At 40.8% G+C, this 24,746-nt stretch overlaps 1 protein-coding gene across 2 annotated transcripts in view; it reads left to right on the top strand.

The window, feature by feature from the left end:
- Positions 1–24,118, top strand: part of JMJD1C (jumonji domain containing 1C) — a 110,529-nt gene extending 86,411 nt beyond the window's left edge. For both annotated transcript variants that reach the window (XM_026851745.1, XM_026851744.1), the window contains exons 10-25: positions 2,149–2,350; positions 4,063–4,277; positions 5,250–5,402; positions 8,238–8,327; positions 9,704–9,831; positions 10,011–10,224; positions 10,711–10,925; positions 11,365–11,643; positions 12,049–12,217; positions 12,631–12,721; positions 12,835–12,965; positions 13,840–13,962; positions 14,996–15,135; positions 17,309–17,485; positions 22,730–22,861; positions 23,214–24,118. In XM_026851745.1, the coding sequence (XP_026707546.1) occupies positions 2,149–2,350; positions 4,063–4,277; positions 5,250–5,402; positions 8,238–8,327; positions 9,704–9,831; positions 10,011–10,224; positions 10,711–10,925; positions 11,365–11,643; positions 12,049–12,217; positions 12,631–12,721; positions 12,835–12,965; positions 13,840–13,962; positions 14,996–15,135; positions 17,309–17,485; positions 22,730–22,861; positions 23,214–23,303 (2,549 nt within the window). In that variant the 3' untranslated portion in view covers positions 23,304–24,118. The remainder of the gene's footprint in view (positions 1–2,148; positions 2,351–4,062; positions 4,278–5,249; positions 5,403–8,237; positions 8,328–9,703; positions 9,832–10,010; positions 10,225–10,710; positions 10,926–11,364; positions 11,644–12,048; positions 12,218–12,630; positions 12,722–12,834; positions 12,966–13,839; positions 13,963–14,995; positions 15,136–17,308; positions 17,486–22,729; positions 22,862–23,213) is intronic.
- Positions 24,119–24,746: the final 628 nt, after the last annotated feature.

The following is a 24,746-nucleotide window of genomic DNA, read 5'->3' as shown; positions in this document are numbered from 1 at the left end:
AAGTTACTGTTCTGGTATCCGAGAGTACTTGATCCCTAAGTTGTCCTGAGTGCTGGAAGTGTTGCAGTCTGTCTGAGGTACTCTGGCTTGAGTCCAGTGATAGTAGTGTTTCTTTCCTGCCCCCCCAACTAAAGGGAAGATCAAGGAGAACATGTCTGTAGTCTTTCTTAGTTTCACTTCTTAAACTAAACTGCAAATAAACATGTGTAACATGTTAGGTCTTTGTGACCTTTGTATTGTTGCAAAAGATTTTTTTGTAGGTTTATTGTTAAAGGATTGTTTACCTAAGGGAAGGCAGTGACTTCTCATTTTGGCTAGCAGAACCTGAGTATAGAAGTCATACATCGTAATAAATGATGGAAGTGTTTCATGGAACTTAGGTCAGGAAATGGGTAGGAGTTGGTGTTACATTCCATTGTGAATTGCACAGCCTGTGTCCTGCACATTCACAGGTTGGGCCTGTCCCATTGTAACACCTTATTGTGCTTGCCATCCTCTCTCGAAATCTTCACAGACCTTCTTGTGCTTGCCATCCTCTCTCAGAATCTTCACAGACCTGGGGTTTTTCTGTCCATTTCTCCTACTTGACCCATTAAATAAATGAACGTTTCTGATAGTCCTGTTAGTTTGCTTTAGGGGAACTTTGTTACAGTTTCTGAGAGAGAGCTGGTCGGAGGTTTTCTTATGAAAAGAAAATCTTATGAAAAGGACTTTCCACAAAGAGTTGTACAAAAACTTAGTCAACCTTGAGGAGCGTTCAGGAAAGAACAGGTCCCCGTGAGACGGCTGCCTGGGCTCCCTATAGGTGGCTGAAGATAACTGTGCTTCAGGATCTAGGGCTTGGTGTAGTTATGCAACGTGGGTGGTATCTGGTTACTTCCAGGGTTGAAAACCGCTTTGTCCCAGTGCCGTTTCGGAAAGCCCCAGGAGCCTGTGTGCTAGCCAGAGCGCTCAGAGCTCCAGGCTGCAAGGCTCCCTCCTGCAAAGCAAGGCATTTCACAGTCCTGCAAGCCTTGGGGGTCTTCCAAGTTCCTGCCCACAGAGCTTGAGAGTCTAGCAGCTTCCAGATGATACCCAGGATCTCTTGTTCTAAGACAGAAAACGTGTTGGATTAGAAAACCTGTACTTCAGCCTTTTCTACTCTCAATTTTAATCCAGTTACCATCTTGGGGGAGTTGGGAATGCATTTTGTAGGCTCTGAACTGAGACATAATCAGTCTGTCACTTGCGAAGTTTGCACAAGCAATTTCTGGCAAAATGCAGATCTGAACCCAGGTACCAAGTCCAAAGTTAGCACCCTGACCTCTCTGTCATCTACATCAGATCCCTGTTTACAGGACACGAACTTTCCAGAGTAGTGGTAAATAAAATGACAAATGCTTCTATCTATTTGCAGATAAAACTGGTGCCACTTAAAAGTCATTAAAATGAAAGCCTGGTTAAATAACAACAGGGTTCAGTTTCAAACTGTGTATGTGAAAATTGCACATATTACTCAATAGATTTGCTCCTCCTGTTACTCAGAGTCAGATCTGCTGACTTTCATATTGAAAATAGAATTGTACTGCTTAGCCTTGCAAAGCCAACAAACTTGACAGAGTAAATGGAGTCTGTTCTTCCTTATGCCGGATATTTTACATTAAGTTCAGATGAGTTACATGTGAATAGAGCTGCTCTTCTCTAATCGTTCTGTAACCCTCAGCAAAAACAAATTTTGAAGCAGTAGGATTTTTTTTTTAAGCTCTGCTTTCGTTCATTAAGTTGTTGCCTTTTTTTGCATACATCTTCACTTGAAACAGAATTCAAACCTTTCTTTCTTGTGGTATTGTATTTCTTTGCTTGTTTTGCAAGAATGAGGTTCTAAAGATGACTTTAGTGAACAACACATCTAGTATAAGAGAAAGTAGTGTCCTAGGTATTTCTGGTAGCTCAGCAGGTAGTTAACTGTGTCTCCTGCTTGTGCAAGTCTAATGGGTAGCCCTGTTTTTTAAGCTTCAGTGCTGACAGGCAGACAGATGGAAGCAATAATGAAATATATGATACAGGTAACAAATGTACTTTCAGAGATGTTGAACGCTGACTGATCTGTCTGGGTTCTGCAAATAAGGGCTGCCACTACCTCATCTGAAACTCTCCTTGCTTTTGCAGCTGGTATACCTCGCTCAGTGTTAAAAGATTGGCGCAAAGTAAAGAAGCTGAAGCAAACAGGAGAGTCCTTTTTGCAGGATGATTCCTGCTCTGAAATAGGACCAAATTTACAAAAATGCAGAGAATGTAGGTTAATAAGAAGTAAGAAAGGAGAAGAACCTACTCACTCACCAGTATTTTGTAGATTTTACTACTTTCGGCGGTAAGTACAGCTATTTTCCTGGTAATGTGGTGTTTTAACTTTTAAAAATAGTACTCAGAAAGGACTTGCATGCTTGCGAGCTTGTCTGATTTTTCTGGCTCAGTCAGTCTGCCTGATAAAAAGACACCATCTAATTTAGCAGTATTTACATTTGTATTTCTTATTTCTTTTGTGGATTGACTTCATTGCTGTTTAAAGCTTTATAGCAAAGACATCAGAACAGCTGCCCAGTGTACCTTAGGCAAGCAGAAAACATAGCCCATCACTATTACACAGGTGTCTGACATTTGAAGTGGGATTTTCAAAAGGCAAACTTCAGTTATTCTGGACAAGTTGTACAACCGCAGAGTTGCTCTTATTTCATAATTGTTCTTATGCCAGTATATGGTGGGAACGCTGCTCAAGGTTTTCTGGGCGTTTTCTGAGGATGGGAGGAGCTGCGACTTTCTTTTTCACAATTAATGGCCAATCAAGGAAAACTCGAATGTGGGGAATAAAATTTTCCAGGACGCAGCATGGTGCAGGTGTCGCAGCTATCGGGACAGAAAAAAAATGGCTTTAATTTGTGCGTGGGCTGTGTTGTCAGTATGTATCCACCTCGTTTTGGACAGGAAATTGTTCCCTAGATTGGGTTTAATTTTTTATCATAAAACTTCAGTTACAAGACTTGGTAGTCCTACAGGAATCATTTCAGTGTTGGACTTGAAATACCTTCTGCGTAAGAATGTTTCCTTCCTAGTCTGGCAGTGTCAGAGTTTCATTTGTTTTGTTTGTTGTTTTTTTTTTCTCCTGTATAAAGGAGAGAACATCAGTGATAGAGTTTTGCCAACATTTTAAAACACAGTTATGGAATTTAAAAATTTGATATTTTGAATACATTGTGGTAAATTTTACAGCAGTTTAATTATTATTGTGTTTAGATAGCAAGGCTTGAATTGTAAACAAAGTCTGCACTACTGTTCAAAGTCATCACTGAAAATGCATCATTTCTTCTTGTTCATTAAATACATATCTAAATATCTTTTTTGGTACTTAGTTCTGAATTCAGGACTATTTTACTGGCTTTGCTGTAAAAATCCTTAACTACTGTAATACTCACATATGTATAATGAATTATCCTGTGTTATGCAAGATGGAATAATTAATTGCTACAGCTTTAAAATAAGCTAAATATAGCCAGGGTTAGTGGAGAGGTATTGGGTAGGATAACAGGAAAGTGTTTAGTTACTTTAAAGGTTAGAAATTAGCGGATACAAAACCCTTACTTTGTATTAGTGATTTGTTCTACCTAGAAAGATTTAAATATAGTGTTTGAACTCTGGCTTTCTGCAGGATAGAAAGATTTAGAAAATATGAGTCAGACTAAAGGTGAGGAATAGGTGGAACCAAACTTTGGCAAAAAGAAAATTAAGAGAATTTTCCTGTCTGCAATTTTAAAGCAGAAATAAATGTTGTATAGCGAGAATGATGAGTAAACTAAATTCAAAAAGTGCTAAAAAGTTAGTTTTAGTTTTCATGCTTCCTTACTGTTCACTTTTGAAACCATTTTTGGCAGTAGGACTTATTTTTAAATTAAATATGGCAGGATGCTAAAGAAGGTAAAAAAATCCTTATTGTTGTAAGACATAAGCAGTAAGGTAAATTAGCAAGTAAACTGTAAGTCACAGAATATAATGACACATGCAGTTAAACTGTCTTGTTTTCATTTTTAGGTTATCTTTTAGTAAGAACGGAGTGGTTAGGATAGATGGTTTCTCTTCTCCTGATCAGTATGATGATGAAGCACTGAGTTTATGGACACATGAAAACTACGAAGACGATGAACTGGACCTAGAAACTTCTAAATACATTCTAGATATCATAGGTGATAAATTTTGTCAGTTAGTAACATCTGAGAAAACAGCCATGTCCTGGGTGAAAAAAGACGGTAAGGAAATCTCAGATGCTCTTCAAGCGTTGTGCAGTTTTACCTGAGTGTTTATGTTTGTCATGACCCATTGCTTTTCAAGTCCTTCACTGGACTGTCGTGTTGGATTTTCCTAGGCTGTTTAGGGAAGGGTCAGGGACCTTCCTCAGTGGGCCGGCCCGTTCCCCCTCTCTGCGCTGGTGGCTGTGCTGGGCCAGGGCCGGGGCCAGGCTGCTGTTGAGTTTGGAGCAGCCTCAGTTCCCAACTTGGCCTCCCGCTCTCCAGCCAGAGCAGGCAGCTCCAAGCCAAGGCCTGCAGCGAGCCAGGTACCGACTCCTGCCAACAGACACTCTTTCTGACGTATCTCCTTCCCAAAACAAAGGAGAAAAATTTGACAGCGTGGGCCCTGCAAAACATGTGCTAACACTGTCGCCTCCTCCCCACCAAAGCCACAGTTAGTCCGTCCTTCTGGCCCACAGCAGATGGGCACAGGCTGGACATGGGCTGCTGGCTCCCCTGATTGCAGGTGGGGCAGGAAGCAGAGTTAGCAGCCAGGTCTCCAGGACAGGCACCTCCCTGCCCTCCTGCTGACTTGGAACTGCCCAACTCACCAGTGTGACTGCCCTTGAGGTGAAATGTGTCCCATAGGCAGTCAGGTGAAAACCCCAGCTCTCTTCTTCGCATGGGTTTAAAAGTATATGTAATTGCAACCCAGTCGTGTTGAGCAGGAATATTCTTTCTCTAGTATTTTAGCCTGTGTTTTTTGGATGCTTTAATTTCTTTATAGTGTATTGATTGTAGCATTGATGGGGATGCTGTGTAATGCAACTAGGGGAGTAGATATTGATGGTCTGTCTGTGAAGGATCACTTCCTTCCCCCACACCCCGTTGCATCTGAGGGGAAAATGATGAATGCTTCATCTATAAAGACTGTTCATTCTGTGCTTTGCATTTAAATTTCAGTCCTTTTATTCTGCTTATTTTGTATTTCAGCCAAAATTGCATGGAAGAGAGCAGTGAGAGGAGTCCGTGAGATGTGTGATGCATGTGAAGCCACATTATTTAACATTCATTGGGTCTGCCAAAAATGTGGATTTGTGGTCTGCCTAGATTGTTACAAGGCAAAGGAAAGAAAAAGTTCTAGAGGTCAGTTCTTTATGAACTAGAGTATTGTATAGGCTGTTTATTCTCGTTTGTTGTAGAGATGCTGATCCACTAGTGTAACTGCCTTTCTGTAAAGTTAAATTACTGCTAGTGTGTTTTGGTTTCTCTTGGATCTTTTTCGCTTCGCTTTTTTGTTGGTAGATGCAGAATCAGTCATTCAGAAAGCAACTGCTGTGGGGGCTATTTTGGGTCTTTGTCCACTTCTCAGTCTTACAGTGTAGATTGTCTTAGATTGCTTGTGCCTTGCCCTTCGAGGTTAAATCTTTTTCTTCAGCTGTGGGACTGGCAGTCCATTACACCTCCCTGCTTTATGGTAACTCACTGCTGTTAAGACTTGCCTTGATTTGAGTGCTTTCTGGAGTCCTCCCTTCAGGAGTACATAGTTTGTCATATTGACTTAACAGCCTACTTTTTTATTATAAAAAAGAAAGAGATGGAGAAAAACACTTCACATCGTATTTAAAATGAATGTTAATGGAGGTTTCACAATCCAGCAGCGTACACACATACTCAGTTTAATCTAATTCCTGTGCTTTAATGGAAATGTCTAGTTTAGTCTGGAGTGAAGTATAACAGGACTGACTTGCAACCCTGTGATTTTTGAGTGACCCAGCCTGGTTGCAATTGAAGAGAGGAATGGTTTGGAAGAATGCTCCGGCCATCCAGCCCTGGGCTGTGACACTGGTGCTCTGGCTGCCTGTTGGAGGGCGCAGCCCTCCCCGGGGTGGCAGGCGTTGTGCCCTGGCACAGTCCTGCCGTCAGACACTGCGCCAGGAGCCGATTCCAGTGTAATGCTGTTTTGAAAAGCATTTCCATGATTGTCATAGCAGCACAATGTCACAGATGTGAAATGTTAGTAAAATAAAGTTTAACTGTTAGATGGCAAATCTTTAATAAATGGACAGACTCATCCACTTCGTCCTTGGCTTGCAGTGAGAGGCCTCCTACGCTGCGGTTATAGGATGTTCCCAGAGACTTCCATCAAATCCTGAAGTTTCTAGGGAATTAACGTTGGTGTTTTCCAACACCAAGAACAGTTGTTAATGTTTAATGCTGGAGGCTGCTTCAGCAGCTCTTAACCGACTTCAGTCTGTATGTGCGCATGTGTGTGTTCATCCATCTGACGTGGCTTGGGATATACGCTGAACATTATTTACCCTAGTGGGAACATGCAGTCAGAGGCTTTTTATAGTGTGCGTGTTAACCAGCCAGGAAAATTTTAGTAAAATATCTTCACAGCTTAAAAAAGCAGTATACAGAAGAAGGCTTCTTTTCAGTCTTCTAACAGGGAAGACTTTCTCCTTACTGTTCATCACAACATTACACGCAAAAGCAGCAGTACGATAGCTTCCCTCGCTGCAGCTTTAGTTCTGATGATGCTGTAGGGTACGTGTGGAGTGTATCTCTCCTTTGGTACTCTGACAAAATTCAGAACCACCCACCCATTTCTATATAATAGCACTTTATGTTACACCATTTTTCCTGGAACCAGTAGTTGTTTTTACAGTTGTTAAATGTAACGGAGAATACACTGGTTTCCCCCTGCTTCAGCAGGACCGTTAGAAGTTTAAATATTCCATATTCAGATGTTTATCAATGACTTCCCTCATTACTTTACTACATGAATGAATGAATGTGCATCCATTGTTGGATTCAGACAGTTCATGGCACCATCAAGTGGAATGCCACGTTATGGCATTTCAGTGATGAAATACACTAAGTAGATATATGCTATTTCGATTTTTTAGTTTGATTTATTTCAATGTTTTTGGAGTTATAAAAACTAGAAGACAGCTAACAAATCTAATACTTACCCGAAAGGAACATTTAGTACATCATGTATCTATTATAGCGTAAGAAAACAATGCTTTAAATATGCTAAATGCTTCCTTTAGTGTACTTAGTTTACAATGCTAGAGCTGAGGAAATTACTAAAAATTTGAAGAGTCTCAAAACTAGTTCAGTGGACATGATTACAAGACTGGGGGTTGAGAGAGAAATTGTATTCCTCTTTCTGCCCCAGAATCACATAGCAGATCGGTGACCAGTTGATTGGCCAGACGTTTTTTGCTCTCATTCTTCCTCTGTCTTGTCTTTACACTGCATGTTTTTCTGGCAGGGACAGTCTTCCTGAAACTTTATAGAAGGCCTCTCTCCCCTACTAGTTAGGCCCTGTCTGCTGCCACAAATGATTTTCAACCAGTACGTACAGACTTGTGGTTTCATGCCTGCTTTAGTCTGACATAAATCCATGATGCGACTTCGACTTCCCTCTCCTTTGTGCCAGCAGTAACTTGGGTGCAGCTGCATGGTAGGCCAAATCAGAGAATTAATTCAGCTACAGGTTCATCTTTTTGGCTTGTTTGGCCCTCTCTGGTTGAAGACAGCCACTTTTAGTTGGAGCGCAGATCGTGTCACATAAAATTAACCATACAATTGCAGCCTGACCGTGTCTCTCTTCTGTGCTAGAATTCATCAAGGGAGTCTCACTGCCTCAGTAGGAACTCCTAAAGGATTTTGGCTTGTGCTAAATTGGTGACTTGTTAGATGTGATAGAGGGAATATACTTCAAAACTTTGAGGTTATTGGCAAGGGTCTGTTACAGATGCAGCTATTTCCAATTTCAGTATTGTTAAAACTCTTACTGTGAAAAGAAGCTGTCATACACAGATCTTTGCCACACAGGATACCGGGACAGAAGACTTACAGTATGTGTAGAAAACAGTTTCTGACTAGAACAAGTATGAAAAATGTTAGTTAGCTCTGTCTGTGTACCACTGCAAGTAAAGTAAAATAATTGGCAATGTTATTTTGCAGATAAGGAGCTATATGCCTGGATGAAGTGTGTGAAGGGACAGCCTCATGATCACAAACACCTGATGCCAACACAGATTATTCCAGGCTCTGGTAAGACCACCTGCGAACAAGCAGGATGTGTTTTTATCCAGGCCTTTCTTTGAAGAGAGAGGCCGGTTGCTTCTTGAAACTTCTCATTTTCCATTTAAAAACCTGCAAATGGTGTCAAATCATTGCAGGAAGGCAAGTGATTGTGGGCAGTTAACAGCAAGGGGCACAGATGATGAAGAGAGAGAGAGAGGAGTATGGTGACAGATGTCTGAAGGGGTTTGGGGGCAGGCAGTGAAGAAATGCATGGTGTTTGTTGTGACTGTTCTGTACCTTTTCAGAGCGGAATAAACCAGCCAGATTACACTTAATAAATCTGACCTTAACTGTTAGAAGAAAATCTTAGAATAGTACTGCTGAGGAGCATTATATGGCAACAGATTTTGAGGGATTTGTTTTTCACCATTGTCCCACCCACCCCCCCAAAAAAGAGGTTCATGTGGTGTGGTTTTGGTTGAACATCTGATTGAGCATCTTAAAACAAAATGTGGTGAAGGAGCTTGTGATAAAAAACTAAGCAGTAATCCTAAATCCAGCTAAATTCAGTATTTTTCTTAAAACCAAGTAAGTTTTAGGAAGCAGTGCCGTTAGGTGTGGTGGTTGCTGTTAGTGCAACTTCACTTGTGATCTCTGGCACCACTGATGCAGAGCAGAGAACAGAAAACTCAAATGTGCCCTTAAACTTGTTAAGTAAATTGCCAAGTTATTTTAAGCTGGAAATACAGACCCAGTCATTACTTTATGGGTTGTTGCATGTTAGTTCAGGTAGAAATGAAGATTGGTTAGATACCATAATAAATTCATATTGTGACATTCCCCAGAACAGGTTCCAGACTGAAACTGGTTTTAATTTTAAATTGTGAAGTGAACCACTCATCTGGAAACACCACAGTGAAGACTGCCTGCATAACCTCAGATTTGTTCTTTTATTCATACCCATTACCAAACAACCCTAAATTACATGATCACATACTAATTTTTTTGTCAAGACGTGGCTCACTTCAGTCTGTACTTTGACAGTTTTATTACATGAAGCAACGATGCACCCGTTGAACAATGAGGAGTAAATAATGAATGACTGGCTGGCTTGGTGTGTGCCATGCAGTGGGAATGTAGAGTCAAGGTTAGATTATTCAGAAGAGTAGGGTGCAATTATTTAATTAAAGACCTTGTTTCTTTCTGCACGAGCTTTAAGGTAAACTGGACAGTCTTGTTACAGTATTTTTGAGTGTTAAATTTAGTAAGTCTTAATAGTTCTTAATAGTTTAAATTTTGAAAAGATTTACAGATAGTATTTTAACATCACTACATGTGTATTGTAAAGAGGGTCACAAAATCATTGAGAGCTGCTGATGGTTTTCTTTTTAATTGTCTTCTAGTTTTGACAGATCTCTTAGATGCTATGCACAGTATTAGGGAAAAATTTGAAATTAAATCCCATTGTCAGTGTACCAGCAAGCAGAGCACCCAAGCTGGCAAGCTCCCTGCGATGAATGGTGTGTCTCAGGTGAGTCTAAAATGTGTGTATACATCACAGTTTGTTCAGGCATACTGATACTTGTGGATTTTTATGTGTGACTACTACCAGTTGCATTTTAGTTTGCATATACAATGGTTAAATGCTAGCCTTGTCTTTGAAGTACATTTAAACAGTTACATACTTAAAAATAAATTTGTTCTTTGCAGGTTTTGCAGAACGTCCTTAACCACAGTAATAAAATTTCTCTGTGCATGCCTGAGTCTCAACAGCAAAATACTCCTCAAAAGTCCGAGACAAATGGGAATACAAGTCCAAGGAGTGATGTAAGCTCAGACAGCAAGTTAACACCTCCTGAATCCCAGTCACCGCTGCACTGGTTAGCTGATCTGGCAGAGCAGAAAGCCAGGGAAGAAAAGAAAGGTATATGTTTGAAATTGCCATATCATGTTCATGACTCTGGGGGCACCAGTGATACGTAATTGAATTAAATAGGAAAAATTGACACACTTTTCTGTTTCAACAAAAAGAAAAGCCGATGTTCTTTTCCCCTTTAATTTTAGTCTTTAAACTGCAATGCCTTCTCCTGGTGGCATCAGAATCTGTTCCCAGAGGAGCCACTAGTGGAATGCATGTGTAATGTGGCAGTATTTCCAGCTACAGCATCTCTCATTTGTGACAGGTCCTCACTCAGGTGCATGTCTGAGGTGCTGAGGAAGGCCTTTTCGTGGTCACACTGTTTGACTGCATTTTGAAGGATCTAGTTCATCCTCTGGTGTGTTTTCAGGTGAATAAAGTGTTAGTGCTACAGTCTGTTATCACCACTATAAAATGCAGGGTACCGATGCTGTTCCTGTGTCCGCATAGTGATACAACAGTGTCAACTTCCAATGATGATTTTTGTTTTAGAGAACAAAGAATGTCCTTCTGGAAAGCATTCAAAGGAAGAGAAAGACCAGGATAATTTGGAGTCCCCAAACTGCAAAAGCTCCCCTCCTGCATCCCAGAACAATGAGCAGGGCTCAACCTTACGAGATTTATTAACTACAACAGCAGGCAAACTGCGTCTAGGTTCTACAGATGCTGGTATTGCTTTTGCTCCAGTTTACTCTACAGGAACAGCGGTAAGTGTTTACATGTTTTTTATATCAGGATTTGAAAAGCTCTGTAACTTGTTTTGGTACATTTTAGTTAGAGCAGTCTGATAGCTGTATTGCTTTAAATACTCATTTTTAATTAAAACTTTATATATGCACACGTATTTGCATTAACATTTTTATATATGTGTATATAGTGATAATTGACACATGCTGTAAAGAAAATGTCTGTGAAGTTAGTTAAGGCCTTAACCTGATAGAGCAAAGGAGGAGTCTGATATATTGAGTTTTGTAATAACTGTATACTACTTTTTCCATGTAAGAATGCATGATTTTTCCACAAAGGAAGTGGATAACTGCAGCCTTTAATTGGTAATGAAATGTTGCAATTCCTTTTGCAGCAGGACGACAGTAACTTTATTTGCTTTTAGATTGTTTAAGCATATGTATGTTTGTTTTCTAATAGAGTGGCAAGAGTGGAAGGACTATGCCAAATATTCTTGATGACATAATTGCTTCAGTAGTAGAAAACAAGATTCCACCAAATAGAGCACCAAAGATAAATGTAAAATCTGAAATAAAAGATGAGCCAAAGGATGATAGAAAATGTGTTCAGGATGACTGCAGTAAGCGGTACAGTGATATTCAGTATTCATGGATCTGTGATAAGCATGTTTTGTGGCTCAGAGACCATAAAAACAACAACAACTGGAAGCTCTTCAAAGAGTGCTGGAAACAAGGAAGGGTAGGTACTGAGCTGTTCCGTCTATAAAGCGACCTCAGCGTGAACTCTGTGTTAAAGGACAGATTTGCCTAACACCATGTTTGAAAATGTATTGTTAGCAGTGGGCAAAAGCTTGTTAAGTGCAGCCCACATATGAATCTTGTGTAGTTTCAACTTCAGCTAACTGCTAATAATAAATAAGAAATTACTGTTGCGGAAATTCAGATTCCAGAGAGATGTGTGTAGGACATCTTGGGTGTGGTTGCTGTCGGAGGAAGTGTTAACAGCTTTGTAGGGCCAAGGTCTTCAGTATGTGTTTGAGATGCATTTGTATTCCAGTTTAATGGAAGGAGGTGCTTGCTTACAGAAGGATAAATACTGATTTTTATTTTTTTTTAAATTATTATTTCATTTTATTGTTTACAGCCTGTTTTAGTGTCTGGTATGCATAAGAAAATGAACTTCAGCCTGTGGAAAGCGGAGTCAATTAGTCTAGATTTTGGAAACCAGCAAGCTGATATCTTGAATTGCAAAGACAGTATTATTTCAAACACCAACGTCAAGGAGTTCTGGGATGGTTTTGAAGATGTTTCAAGTACGTTACTTTAAGTGTATTCTTCCATTGATTCTGAACATGGTCAGTGTTAGAAACTGCAGTTAAAAATATTCTTTATGGATCTTGAGGCTTTGAAGAAACTTTAATTTAAAAGCAAAGCACTAGGTAATCTGTTCCCAGAGAATGTGAGGGAAACTTGCATTTTCTACCTTTGCAGAACTAAAGATGTACTTGATATACTAGTTGGGTCTGACTAAAAAACCAAATAAATGTCATTGTTCCTCAACTAGTTGAGTTTATTTTGTATCATGTTTGAGTCTTGAAATGAATTCTCTCCTGTTTTATGGATGAAATCTTTATAGACAAGTTAAGAGCTCAGTTATGTGTTTTAGTTGAATAAAATAAAAGACTTACAGTGTATTAGTTTTTAGTAATTTCTGTGTTACTTGCAGAACGGCAGAAGATAAAAAATGGGGAAACAGCTCTACTGAAACTGAAAGATTGGCCTTCTGGTGAAGATTTCAAGGCTATGATGCCAGCAAGGTATGAGAGTTTATCTCAAGTCAACTTCCATGCTGGTTTTTTGCTCTCTGCGTAATCACACAAAGTCAATTACATTCTTCTTTCTCCTTCTTCATTCTTCTTTTCTCCTCCAGATATGAGGACTTATTAAAAAGTTTGCCCTTGCCGGAATATTGTAGTCCAGAAGGAAAACTAAACTTGGCTTCTCATCTGCCAGGATTTTTTGTCCGTCCAGATCTGGGACCCAGGCTGTGCAGTGCATATGGTGAGTATGCCCTGGAAGTGTAGCAGTTACATCTTCCCTTAAAAGCGTAGAATATCACAGGTTATAATGCTTGATAAAAAGCTGAGCTTGCTTGGAGGGTAATTGTTCACTGAACGTAGGAAAAATACTTGACTGACTTGCATATTAATGGCAGAGGCACCTCAGGCATGAGCCTATTTGCCTCTGTGCTTGTTTCTGTCTCCTCATGCTGTTACAGTCTTCTGAAGTATATAAATGGTTAGCTGCTTTTAAACACAATGACAGATCTTGTCTTTAATAATGCTGTATGACAAAATACTTAATGAAATATTACTGTGTTTATAATTCTGGTCATAAGTAAATCTCAGCATATTTCTCATAATTTGTATTGTATGCTGTACACTCAAACCTGTTTAGAAAAGGTTGTTTCTCTCAGACCTTTTCCAGCTGCTCCTTCTTATGCAATCATATTTGTTCTTTTATGAAGAACTCAGCCTACAGCCCGGCATAAAAGTGATACATTTGATTTCATAACCTTTTGTATTCACTGTACTTAGATTCTGCCCTGAACAACCTGAAAGGTTGAGGTGGAACATAGTGGTCAGGAAATGTCTTTGATTATTCTGCTGAAATGTGTTCTTTTCTGACAAAACTGATGTTTAGGGGCTCAGAGATATCTCAAGGTCTCTGTTTAAAAGTAACATTTTCTTGTTTAGCAAGCAAAACAAAAGCATGTTTGTAGCTGGTTTATCTCAGTATTTCCGTGTTAAAGCCCATCTGTACATAAAATGCTTTTCTGTGACAGTGTTTCAGAAATTTCTTCTCAGATGTTGCACGTTTCTATTTGAAGGTGAATATGCTATACAACAAATCTTAATTTTATCTTGTAATATAGGTGTGGCTGCTACTAAAGATCATGATATAGGAACCACAAATCTCCATATTGAAGTTTCTGATGTCGTGAACATCCTTGTTTATGTTGGCATAGCGAAAGGAAATGGAGTACTTTCCAAATCAGGTAAAGGGAAGTTCACGGTGAGAGGTGTAGATGGGCTGAGTGATCTGCAGCTTTGAAAACTGACACTGTTCTTCGGAAGCAGATGAAGGATCTCCATCAGTATCTTGCTTAAACCTGGGAGATTCTTTTGTTTCAAGAATTTGCTCACCCATTAACTGCAGAAAGTACAGTGCAGTTCATGAATTATGAAATGGTATTTCGAACTCTTTCCACTTTTTTTGCCATTACCTATAATTGATGTGCCATTCCTGTGCTGGGGCTGGCAGAGCTAATGAAAGTGCAGGATGAAGGATTTTCTCTGGAAGCTGTGGTAGTTCTAACAATTATGTCAGGATGATGTATTTGCCAAACCTTCTGTTTATTCTGCTCCCTCTGGATGCGCTGTGTTTGCTCTATTGAATTTGGACTGTAATGTAATTTTTCAGCACCAGAGAGCTTAAATTGGTGTATGTTAGTTGTCTGTATTAGGTTTCTTGCTTATGTGAAACAGTCTTTAAATCACTGAAATAGTTCTGTTTCTTTCCCCTTACTTACTCTTTTGTTCTCTTATTCCATAATCAGCAAATGTAGATTTTGGGTGTGAATAGAGCTGCAGTAAGGTTTGCTGTCTTCTGTTTGCTTTGTTTTCACTTGCATATGCACTGAGTTAATAGCAGCAAAACTTGAGCATTTTGGGAGAGCTCTAGCTTTTTGACTAGCTGCTGCAGAACAGCATGCAAAACACCGCTTTTGCTGACTGCAGGAAAACATCTTTTCGTCTTTTAATATTTTGGTGCAACCCCTACTTGTTTATTTCAGGTAGAAGAACGTGTTCCATCAAATTAAAAAAATGTAAAAATGTTTAAATATTAAACATGGTTTTTAAGGTATTTATGGGATTCATATTCTAGTAACTAATTACAAACACCAAACAAAAAGATCACCTGGGGACTTCTGTTGTTTTCAGTCTCAAGAAATTCTTAAAGAAGGTGTTTAGTTTCGGTTTTTCCTTTGTCTCACTTTAAAAAAAAAATATCTATTTGTTGTATCTTAGGAGTTTTGAAGAAGTTTGAAGAGGAAGATTTGGATGACCTTTTAAGGAAGAGATTGAAAGATTCAAGCGAATTACCTGGTGCTTTATGGCACATTTATGCTGGCAAAGATGCTGACAAGATAAGGGAGTTTCTGCAGAAGGTTAGCTTTTATAAAACATATTTTATAAATATGATCTAAGTAACTGGTAAATCAAAGGGGGCTGGCAGAAACCACAAACCCCACCCCTATGCTTAGGGAAGGAAGCAAAATTCTTCCCTTTATAGCACATAAATTATAATTGATCTGCTACATAATCTAAAACAAAGTATGTAACGTGGTATCTATTTACTACTTAAGAGTTACAGGTAGCCTGCAAACTGAATGCTCAGGAGGTCATGGAGATCTATTCTTGATCTTCTCTAATACAAAGGGTAATTTGTAGGATAATAATCAGATGCTGAAATTTTTGTGACTTGTCCCATGCAAAAACCCTGACCTTGCAACCCCGCAGCCACCAGTCTACATAAGATCTCTGAGACTCGTCAGCTCAAAGAATATTTCTTGGTTCTTAAGTGAAGATGAGAGTGGTGGGGGATAATGTACCAAAGAGCAACAGATTTCTGCATTAGCTATGGTGCAGATCTTCCTTCAGCAGCGTGTGATGAACAAGCTAGAGCCACATCAGAACCTTTCAGGTTGTTATTATCATGTAGGATGTATGTCCACTGCTGGGCCACTCGTTGTTAAATTTAGAGATACCATCTTGGAAGCAGTTTTCTGTGCCCTGTCTTTAGCATGTTTTCATGTTCTAGAAGGCAGCCTTGATGGATGGCATAGAAAATATCACTGAAGTGGTTACAGGAGGAAAAAGCCTTCTCTGTCTTCTACTGTGGGAAAAAAAAATCAGATGAATCTTAACTGACTAAACCAAAGGGGTCCATAAACAGGGTGGAGGCCAAGGTGTCTACTGCGAGCAGGAAGAGCCTAAAAAATTTAGCAGTAAAGATTCTCTTGGACAGTCAGGCGTTGTTTCAGTCCCAAGGCAGCTGTCCTCTGGTGACTCAAACATTTGCTCTTTGGTAAGCTGGACTGTGGGGAGCAATAAGCACTAGTAAATAAAGTACAGCTAATTCCAGGAGATTACAAGTTACACAGCGAGGCTTTTCTGTTCGCTCAAAAAGCAGATGCCTATAAAGTGGCTCCTGAGGTGGCTCCTCAGTTTGGAAAGTAGAGTTGTGAACAAAATCACAAAGGCAAGGGAACAGGTGGACAATGAGTGTTTCAGTGTTTCTTCTTTCAGAGCAATTAAGGGATATTTTGAAACTTTGCGAGCAACAGGTTTAAAACAGAAGCGCTTAAGATGCCATGTAACAAAGTTTGTCATTTGCTGCCACAGCCTGCCACAGTGGTGCTGTGATGGTATTTTTAAAATTACTGAACTGGAGATTAATTGATGACTAGACCTTGGGATTGCTTTGCCTGCTGATAAGAAATAAAATCTCAGTATCTCGTTAGTACAGAAGAAGGGTGATAATACACAAGAATATTTTCAAGCTCTGCATTGCATTATTAGTTATATTTAATATCAATATGAATAAAAATCTGTTTTTAATGAGAGTTGTCTCCTGAGTAATGACAGATGGATTAGATATGTGTTTTTCATCTTTAGTCACTATGATTGATTAATTAGCAATTGATTAAGGGTCGTGTATGTTCCCCTGTGGTTAACTTGATGAAAAATAGTTGTTGCAGTTAAGCCTACCACTGTTGGGAAGTATTTTTTTATGTCCCATCATTTTTTCTGAGTTCCTCAATGAGATGGTAGGAAAATAACAACATGCACAGAGTGGTTGAGATTGGAAGGGCACCTCCTGAGGTTGTTTTGTCCAGCCCCATGCTGAAGCAGAGTCACCTAGAGCAGGTTGCCCAGGACCATATGACCCTTCATTTTATCTGCTTCTTTCTTCCTGAGCTGAGGTTGTGGTGTGGCATGTCTGCGTCAACACAGAAGGTTGTAAGCTTGAGGAATTGGCAGCATAGGAACTCCTGAGGTCAGATTTTATGTTCTTGATGAAAGAAGTCACAGAGGGCGTGTTTGTTACTGTGCTGAGTTCTTTAAAGCTCTGCCTTTTGGAGTGGGAGTTCTTCAGGTGTCTCCAGGTCAGTGGGACTTCCCACTTCCTTTGAGATTCTTTTGAATCCCTAACTAAAATTCTCATCGGGGTATTGGGAACACAGTAGTGTTGCTTTGTAAGTTAGGTGTACTTACAACTTACCAGCAGAAGGTTCAGCTTCTCTTAAAAGTGACTTGGGATCTTTTCTGTACTTACAGATAGCAAAAGAGCAAGGCTTAGAAGTTTTACCAGAGCATGATCCAATACGCGATCAGAGTTGGTATGTGAACAAAAAACTTCGCCAAAGACTTCTCGAAGAATACGGAGTAAAAACCTGTACGGTTATTCAGTTTCTTGGTGATGCTATTATTCTACCAGCAGGAGCACTTCATCAGGTAATGTACATCAGTTTAAAGACACACAGGATTAAATAACATAAATACAATAAATAACTTTTTTTCAAAGACGTAACTACATCTGTACTCAGGTTTTATTTTCTTACTGATGGCTGTGAGTGTGTAGGTTATGTATAATAAGGGAGGCACATCTGCTTGGGAGAGATGACTAGCCAGTACTAACACTGAGCGACTTGAACACTTGAGATGATACTGCTCCTTTCTTCCTTTAAAATGAAAAATAAGCAGACTATTATTAACCACTTTTTTCTGCTTTTCATTTTGTTAGCACATTTGTAAATAAACTGTTGCTAGTTTTGCCAAAGCCAGGTTAATGCTTTTTTCTTCTAAACCAAAAGTTTAACCTAACCCAGGAGAGGCAGAGAGAGCAACCCAAGCATTTAAAAATACCTGGGTGCCAGGTGTCATTGGTTTTATCTTCAGTTGTAGGAGAATTGCAGAAACAGTTTGGGTGTAACAAGATGTTTCTGTAACAGGATTTGGAGGTTGTTTTTCTGCTCCACATTAAGTTCCTTTTTACACAGAAGGTACCTCAATCACTGGGAGTCATCACTCTCCTTTCAACAGCTTTCCTTACCAGTAGAAAGTGTGCTATCACCTTTGCAGCAGCTGCCAGTTTTCATTCTTAGTTAATAAAAAGTAGTGCCAGCAGGGCAGTTCTGGAGAACCAGTATGAATGTGTGACAAGCTTCAGCCCTCTCCTAGTACATAGGGTTTGTTACTTTTTTTGTTTGGTGGTTTTGGTTTTTTTCCTCACAGTCTGAAAACTGCTTCTTGGTGAAAAGAGGAAGAAAGCACAATTGTTCAGACATGGGTTTGGGGCAGTTGTGTTATTTCTTCACTCCATGAATGTTTTCCTGTTCCAACAGGAAAAGGAGTCTGCTTTCTTGCTGTCTTGCCAGCTGTCAGGCACCACTAATTAGGTAGCTGACTATCAAGGAATGAGGAGCATCCCCACCCTGCAGTGGGGGTTGTAAACCATCTTGCTGTTAAAGATTTATCATTGATCTCCACCCGGGTTCAGGCGAGGCCAGGCCTTTCTGAAGAAGATGCTATTCGGTTTCTGATCCGTAGATCAGCTTCCAACTGCCTTCTGGGCAGAGAGAGAGGAAGCAATGACTTTCCATGTCACCGTGACCAGGGCAGTAGGGTTTTCTCTGTGCAGGATGACTGGGTTGAGGTGATGACAGGTTTTATGTCTAATCTGTCTGCTGGCGCTCTCAGTTGCTAGGGCACTGAAAGCTACAGGTACCTTACCCAGACCAGACTTTGGCATTCCAGTGAGTCTTTGAATGGGTTTCACATGGTGGTATGTTAACCCTGGATGATCTGTGTGGTTTTGTTTCCTGGTAAAAGAAAAAAAAACCACAAAAACCCACACCCCAACAATCCCAGGTGACCAAATCTTGGGTGGTTGTAGGTTGCCTTTCTCTGTAATGTGTCTCCAGGGCTTGATGTTGCTTCACAAAGGTGAGGGAACGTCTGGCATTGATGTTATTCTTAGCTCCTGTTAGGCGAAAGCCACTTAGGACTCCCAGAGTAGATAAGATTTGTATTGCATCCTCCAGTAACCTTACTCTGATCTCTCGAAACAAGGGAGATATCCCAGATACAAGAGTGAAAAGGGAACCCACAGAAAATAACATACATACTGGGAAACTTGTTTTATATAGCATGTGGCATTATAGAAAGTCATACAGAATATATCAAACATGAAGTAGTGGGATTGTTCCAGGCTTCCCTGCAGTTCATAGGTTTAAAGACCAAAAATAAGACCACTCTTCTCTTTATCTCCTTGGCTTTAAACTCCAGATTGCTTTTGAAGTGGTAATGTTCTAGCTTCTGGCACCAAGGAGTTAATAACATGGTGTTTTTAAAACATAGTGGGTGAAGCTGTGAGAACCTTTTCATCTTCAGTGAGAAGTTCCTGTGAATCTGCCACGTAGGAGGAAATGAAAGCATCGTGTTCTTTCATGTACATGTATAGTATTCTCTATATAGAGATGTATAAATACTGACCTTAGGGATCAGCACCAGCACTTCATATATACAAAGCACATTTAAACACTTAAAAATGAGTCTGAACAAGAACACATACCAGGTTAAGTTTACATGTTGTTTCAGATTTACATGCCCGTCATGAATCTTTAATGATTAAAACTGAATGCGAGTTGATACTAAATTTGGTGGGAGATTAACATTTTTATTTTTATTTGCTCATGTTGTGGAGCAGAGGAAATGGGGCTGAGGGATGGAGTTAGGGAGCCCGGCTGCCTGCGCTTGCTGTGGAGTGTAGCTCAGGCACTTCCCTCCTGGAGCCAGTTAGGGTGGTTGTCACACTGCTGCTGGTGTGCTGGTCTAGAATTTTACTGCTCTAACGTGGAGGAGGTTTTGTGTATTTCTTCTATATATTTTTTTCTTCCAGCTTCTATGGATTCATGTCTGCTTTTTAAAGCAACTTGTTCTTAATATTTTATGGTAGCATAAAGCATTCCTCTTGCTTCCCAGGTTTTCCCCCCACCCCCCTCCTCCCTGTGTGCTTGCAGACAGCACTCACATCCCCCTTGTGATCATTCCAGTGGGCAAAGTCACACTGTTCCAGTGGTGGGGTGGGAGGGAGAGCTGCTCCTGTGAGCTGTGACGGTCAGAGTAGCCTTGTCAGTACCTCTTTGGGAGGAAATTGCTCTCCCAGGGATGGGGGGAAGCCAGAAATAGATACAGCATTGGTTCCTCTGCAGTTGCTTCCCTGACTGTACCACGAGTGATGCGCTGGAGAACTGTATCTATCTTGGCTGTATGAGTAAGGGAGCTCAGAAGTGTCTCCTGCTTTGCTAATGTCTGGGCCAAATTCTCTCTCTGGCACTTGTAACAGCAAGCCCTCAGTTCTTCTTGGAAACTAACCCAGTTAAGAAAGGGGATTTTTAACTGGTTTTGAATGATTAACTCTTTCTGCTGCTCTGCTCTGGGTCATCCTGTATCACAGTCGTCCTCTAGGGATGTCATCCCTGGTTTTAATTTGGTGACTCTGAATTTGTAAAACACTTTAGTGATAAATTAAAAGTTAGAAATATTTGAGACAACGATTGAAATGTGTTGTTCAGGCTGCATGCAGAACTTGTTCATAGTGGAACAGGTTATTATAATGTTGTTTTTTATAGTGGTATTATCTTGATTTAGCAGCAGGATTATATATTGTAAAATAACACGCTGGCAGTAACGCGACATCCTGGTGATGTTATGATAAGGATGTAGGATAAAGGTCTGGGAGTTGTGCCTGCAGAGCTGCTGGGCTGAGCGCTGGCCCCAGAGCTGAAGCCGTGAGGGAGATGGCTGAGACAGCAGTGGGGTGAGGACACACGGTCCCTTTCCCCCTGCCCACTCGCCTTCCCCTGTCCCAGACCAAATCTGAGGCTTTTCCGCTCCACCCCTCTCCCGGGCCCTGCTGGAAAACCTGCTCTGTGTGGGCTGGGGGCGAAGCTCTTCTCTCGGTTCAGCTGGAGCTGGCACAGTCGTGGGAGTGCTGTAGCCCTCACCCCACAAACCTCAGGGGAATCGTTGCTAAACCTATTTATTTGTGTGTGTCATTTTATCAGCTTGTATTATAAACATTATAAATAGAACTGCCTATGGGCTGTCAGCAGGGCATTCCCATGTGAAGTACCAGACTGGCTGGGCAAAGTCTGTCCTCCCCACAAAGACTGGCACTGATAAGGCAGGCCCTGGAAGGGAAGGAGGTTTAAGGCAGAATGAAAGAGCTGAGGGCAACAACTACTGCTCCTTCTGCAAAGGGGAGGGAGAGGGAGTCACTAAAACCTTTTCTCAGTGAGGAGAAAGTGGAAGAGTGGTGTGTGGGATTTGCATGGGGTGGGAAGGAAAACAAGGGCAGGTAGAGACTTGAAGCAGGTGAGAAGCCTGCAAGGGCAGAGAGGGGGCTGGAGCTGCAGCCCTGCTCACAGCACCTCTGGGGAATTCCCCCAGTGCTGGTGGGACCCTGACGGTGGCACTTGGGCAGCTGTTTCCTTGCTCCTGGCTTTCTGCTCCTTGCAGGTTGTCTGGCATCAATCAGCCCTCTTCGTCTCTGAAATTATTCTTTTTTTGATTAATTTGCAGGAGGGAATGGCACTGCTTTGTCCTTGATTGTGAGTCTGCAGAAACCCTGTGTCCAACGCTAGCGTAGAGCTGGGGGTTACCCTCTGAGGTTTCACCTGTCCAGGGGCGAGCTGTCTTACAAAATCAGTGGTTTGGGGCGGTGTTTTTGAAGCAAATATTTTAAAAACGGAGTGCTGTGACCTCAACTGTGTAGGCCCCAAAGGGTTTTTTGAATGTCATGTATCCTAAAGGAAATTTTACAGTATGCATTAAAAAACCATCTAGATTTTGCTAGGTTCCAGCTTAAAATACACAAATCTTCATCAGTACTGAGCGGGGTGGGACCATTTATTTGCTAGGATTGCAGAGGTGCTCCCTCCCCACCCCTCAGGCTTTCTGAGCGCAGGATTGACGTTGCTCAACATTATGAGCAGTTGTGGGAATATGAGGAAATGAGGCTTTTGACATGCTGAAGAAACGGTTTAATTTGTAAGGGTTTAGGGGTGAAAGACCTGGTGCTGTATCTGAAGAGAACAGGAGTCGGATAGTCAGGTCACAACCAGGAAACGTTTTTCCCTTTCCCCTGCCCTCCAGGTACGACCTGGCTGGCACAAGACAGTGTCCGCTTCTCTCAGTAGTTACCTCTAACCAGTAAGAAGTAGTGTTTAGGGAAAAAAGAAAGTGCTTCTCCCCCCCTCTTTGAACCTGCCCCTTTGTTCGTGTGGGTTGTTTTGTTTTGTTTTGTTTTTTCTTTTAAATATTTCCACTGGCAATTACTTTGCAGGGAACGGGGCAGGCTGTGCCTGGCAGAGTGCAAGCTTCCAGCACAGTGCGGGGCACGGCGTGGATTAACGCCTCAGAACGTGCTGAATTCACATCAGAGCCCACTGCGGGGGGCAGCGTGGGGCGCAGGCAGATGTGTGTTGGTCAGAGGGCACCTTTGGCAGAAGCAACTTATTGAAGTCAAATACGCTTAATTGTTCTCTACATAAAACGCATAAAGGTGCCCTTTAGTCTGATAAGCCAGGCTGTGGTTGAAGAGATCTCAAGGCCCACTCTTTTCTCAGGTATCTCTGCCAAAGAAAAACCCCAAAATACTAATTATCAATCCCTCCTTCTTGTTATTTTGGATAGGTACAAAATTTTCACAGCTGCGTTCAAGTAACTGAAGACTTTGTGTCTCCAGAACATCTTGTACAGTCTTTTCACTTGACGCAGGAGCTGAGGCTGTCAAAGGAAGAAATCAATTATGATGATAAACTGCAGGTAGGAAATGAATTCTGCTCTGGAAGCTGTGGGGAAGGCAGGGCGTGCTCGGGCTCATTGAAATGCGGAGCAGTGCGTGGAGCTACTTCCTCGCTGCTGTTCACACAGAATAACAATGAGCAGCAGCCTGAATGCCAGGGGTGTAAATGAATCTCCCTCGAGTTGCTGGTTTTATTTATTTCACGTTACGTTTTAAAATGCGCAAAAAAGGTGTTTCCTTTTGCACTGGCTTGATGTAGCCTTCCCTTTTTTTTTTTTTTTCCCATCCACTCGTCTTCATCTCAGTCCTAAACACATATTGCAGAGTCCCTTAGTCGTAGGCCTTACTAAAATCTGTCTGATGTTCTTGCAGGTTAAAAATATCTTGTATCATGCAGTTAAAGAAATGGTGAGAGCTCTGAAGATTCACGAAGGTGAAATGGAAGATATGGATGAAAACTAAGCGCTCTCTGCTTTTTTGTGTTAACATCAAATGGAGGTTATTTTTTCTAATACACGAACAGTATGCACACTAATTTAAAGCTTCACAAACCATCAGTGCCAAGAAAACATAGTCATCGTATTTCCTTGTTAACGACACTGCAACGGTAGAGCTTCATATCACAGCCACTGTGATCACATGTTAGACTTGCAAACAATTGAGCAGCATTCTGCTGTCCTGTATTATAATGTACATGAAGTTTGTGAAATGTCAAAGATTTAAGATGATGTATTTATTTTTGGAAAAAAACCACAAAATTCTATGCTATATTGTTGATCAAATGTAAATGTGACTTGTACAGTTTGCTAAAATAATTCAGATATTTTTCACTACATTGAGACAGTTACTGTGAGAGTAGGACACAAACACCAGCTATTGCCTGCATTTGGGATCTTGCTGAGTCCGCACAGCAGTCATGTCATAATCTGAAAATTACTGCCAAATAATTGTAAACTTTGTAAAATATAAAGTATATAAAGTAGATATTAAATACAGACACTTCAGTATTTTATTGAAGCTATTCAGTGTACAATTAAACGTTTTCAAAAGGTGTAATTTATTTAAAAATTGTCTCATTTTGGTAAAATTTATGTGAACTTTTAAAGCTAAATATTAAACTTAATATGCTATGTAAATATATACATATATACATTCAATGATGTATTTTTTTAAAACATTGGCTTGCTTTAATTTGTTAAAAGTGCAAGTGTTACACATGCTTTGTACATTGAAGTTGAAAGGGGTTTTACATTTTCCATTAAAATGACTTTATCAAACGTTTGTCTGGTGGCAGTGGTTTTTTCTGTCGGTGCCCACGCGTGCCGGTGGCTGGCGGGAGGGGCGGGCGCAGCTCCCGCGGTGGCTCCGCGGCGCTCGGCGCTGCCCTCTCCGGGCTGGAGGCGAAACTGCCGGGGCTGGGGCTGGAGCGCGGCCCGAGGGCTGAGCCGGCAGCAGCTCTCCCGCAAGGTAAACCCGCTTCAGCATCGCTTACGGTCTGGCTTTAATAATCCAGCACTCGCTTTGGGTGAAGGCGGAAAGGAGTTTCTACAGAACAATTTTTTTTATAGCATCGTGGCTTTTTACAGGCCAAGTAACACCACGAAGTAATAGATGTTTTTTTTAAAAAAAAAGGATTTGCATCTGTTTTTATTCAATAATGATAAATGTTAAGAGAGTTGAGCAGAATTTCAGTTCTTGGAATTAGTTGGAAAAGTTAAAAATGTATATAGATTTAATTGTGGATTTAAATTGTTAAAACTATTGAAATGTTTTAGATTTGATACCAAAGGTGCAGATGTTGCCTGGCTTGTCCCGTGTCTAAAAGCGGGGAGCAACCAGCCTGGTTCCTTCTCCCACTCGGACAAAGTCTGGCTGGGTTTTGGGTCACAAAAAAAAAAAAAAAAA

This window comes from Athene cunicularia (assembly GCF_003259725.1).
Source record: "Athene cunicularia isolate RWA chromosome 6 unlocalized genomic scaffold, athCun1 chr6_part2, whole genome shotgun sequence".
Lineage (NCBI taxonomy): Eukaryota > Metazoa > Chordata > Aves > Strigiformes > Strigidae > Athene > Athene cunicularia.
The sequence above is the reverse complement of the archived record's forward strand: the minus strand, read 5'-3'. Positions and strand labels throughout refer to the sequence as shown.